The sequence below is a fragment of the Canis lupus genome, chromosome 18, assembly GCF_003254725.2.
Source record: "Canis lupus dingo isolate Sandy chromosome 18, ASM325472v2, whole genome shotgun sequence".
NCBI classification, from domain to species: domain Eukaryota; kingdom Metazoa; phylum Chordata; class Mammalia; order Carnivora; family Canidae; genus Canis; species Canis lupus.
The window spans coordinates 41,454,483-41,456,441 of NC_064260.1; the positions used below are offsets into that span (position 1 = coordinate 41,454,483).

The window sequence follows — 1,959 nt, forward strand, 5'->3', positions numbered from 1 at the left end:
GCAGCCAATCCTATTTCTGTCCTTGGAACATTATACCATGATAGGAGCCAAGTCTTTGGTTACTAAGGAATATCACAGCAGCAGTAACATTAAGTCCTTATATTTGTTTCTGCGATTCCTGAATGTCCCACTGAAATCAAAATCCATTTTTTTAAAAGATTTTATTTATTTATTCATGACAGACAGAGAGGGAGACAGAGGCAGAAACACAGGCAGAAGGAGAAGCAGGCTCCATGCAGGGAGCCCGACGTGGGACTCTATCCGGGGTCTCCAGGATCCGGCCCCTGGGTGAAGGCGGCGCTAAACCGCTGAGCCACCAGAGCTGCCCCTCAAAATCCATTTTTAAAACAAAGAATAATCAGAGTGTTTTTCTTTACCACTTTCCCATTTTCATTCCATCCCTGAGTTCTTTTTGCTCCACAACTTTCTCATGGCATTTTTCACCTCTGCATTTCTGAGTGTGTAGATGATGGGGTTCAGCATGGGTGTAACAACCGTGTAGAACACAGCCACCAGTTTGTCCTCAGTGAAGGTGGAGGAAGGTCGCATGTAGAGAAAGATGGCAGGTCCAAAGAACAAGAGGACCACCATGATGTGAGAGGCACAGGTAGAGAGAGCTTTGCGCCTCCCCTCTGCAGAATGGTTCCTCAAGTTGAACAGGATGACAATATAGGAAGACACCAAGATAAGGAAGGAGCACAAAGCAATTAAGCCACTGTTGGTCAACACAATAACCCCCTCCACAAAGGTGTCAGTGCAGGCAAGTTTGAATAATGGCTGAAGATCACAGAAGTAGTGGTCAATCACATTGGGGCCACAGAAGGGCAACTGGATGGTGATAAGAATCTGTATAATGGAGTGAAAAAAGCCGCCAAGCCAGGAGCCAGCCACCAGTATATGACATAGTTGGCGGCTCATAATATTCATATAATGAAGAGGCCTGCAAATAGCCACATAGCGGTCATAGGCCATCACCACAAGCAAAAGGATCTCAGTGACCCCAAAGAAGTGGAAGAAGAATATCTGAGCTACACAGCCTTCCAGGGAAATGGTTTTAATCTTAGTAAGTAAGTCTGTGATGAATTTAGGGACAACAGTAGAGGAGTACGTGATCTCCACCAGGGACAGGTAGCTAAGGAAGAAGTACATGGGGGAATGCAGACTCTTACTGACATTGACTGTCAGGACAATGAGGCCATTGCCCACCACCGTGGCCAGGTACATGAGAAGAAATACCACAAAACACACTCTCTGAACCTCTGGATCCTGGAAAAGGCCAACGAAGATTAACTCAGTCACATTATTTGTAGTGGATTCCATTTGGAGAAGATGGATCTCAGAGAAGAGCCCTGTGACAAAATAAGCGTCATAACACTAATCATTCATGTTTATGTAGCACTTGCCTGTTAATAGAACCTTTCATCCATATTATCTTACTGGTTTATTTTACTTATTTGTTAATTTAACCAATGTTTATCCATTCACTGCCCAATAGCCCATCCTATACAAGACACTATGCAATTTATCTCACAAAAACTCCACAATCCCTATTACACAAGTGAAAAAACTAAGCCTCAGAGAGGTTGTGAATTAGTGAAGCCTCCCAGTAAGAAATGGATCCAGAAAAAGAACATCATTTTTTTCTAACTAGCATGTCATTTCAAGTATACCACACTGAAAATAATACCCAGCATTTTCAGCACTAAGAAGTATCCATATTGCCAACAATTCTCCCATTCTCAACATTTCTTATCATGCCTTTGTGTGAGAAATTCTCCAGTTAACTTCTGCTCTTGAATCCCTTTTTCCCCCATTTACTCATAAGAAATGTTGATCTCATTCATAGTTCCCCTTTTCTAGACAGTGTCTTCAATATTTTCCTTACATGGTATTATCAAAGGTTCTGAATTTCTCAGGCCCTATTGTTTTGTCCAATCCAACATCTTCATGAATTTTTGT

General features: G+C 42.3%; 1 protein-coding gene across 1 annotated transcript; it reads right to left on the minus strand.

Annotated features, from left to right (window-relative positions):
* Positions 1 to 321: 321 nt before the first annotated feature.
* Positions 322 to 1,398, minus strand: LOC112663582 (olfactory receptor 4B1). The gene has a single exon (XM_025452656.3). The coding sequence runs from the start codon at positions 1,318 to 1,320 to the stop codon at positions 391 to 393; it is 930 nt and encodes a 309-aa protein (XP_025308441.3). The 5' UTR covers positions 1,321 to 1,398; the 3' UTR covers positions 322 to 390.
* Positions 1,399 to 1,959: the final 561 nt, after the last annotated feature.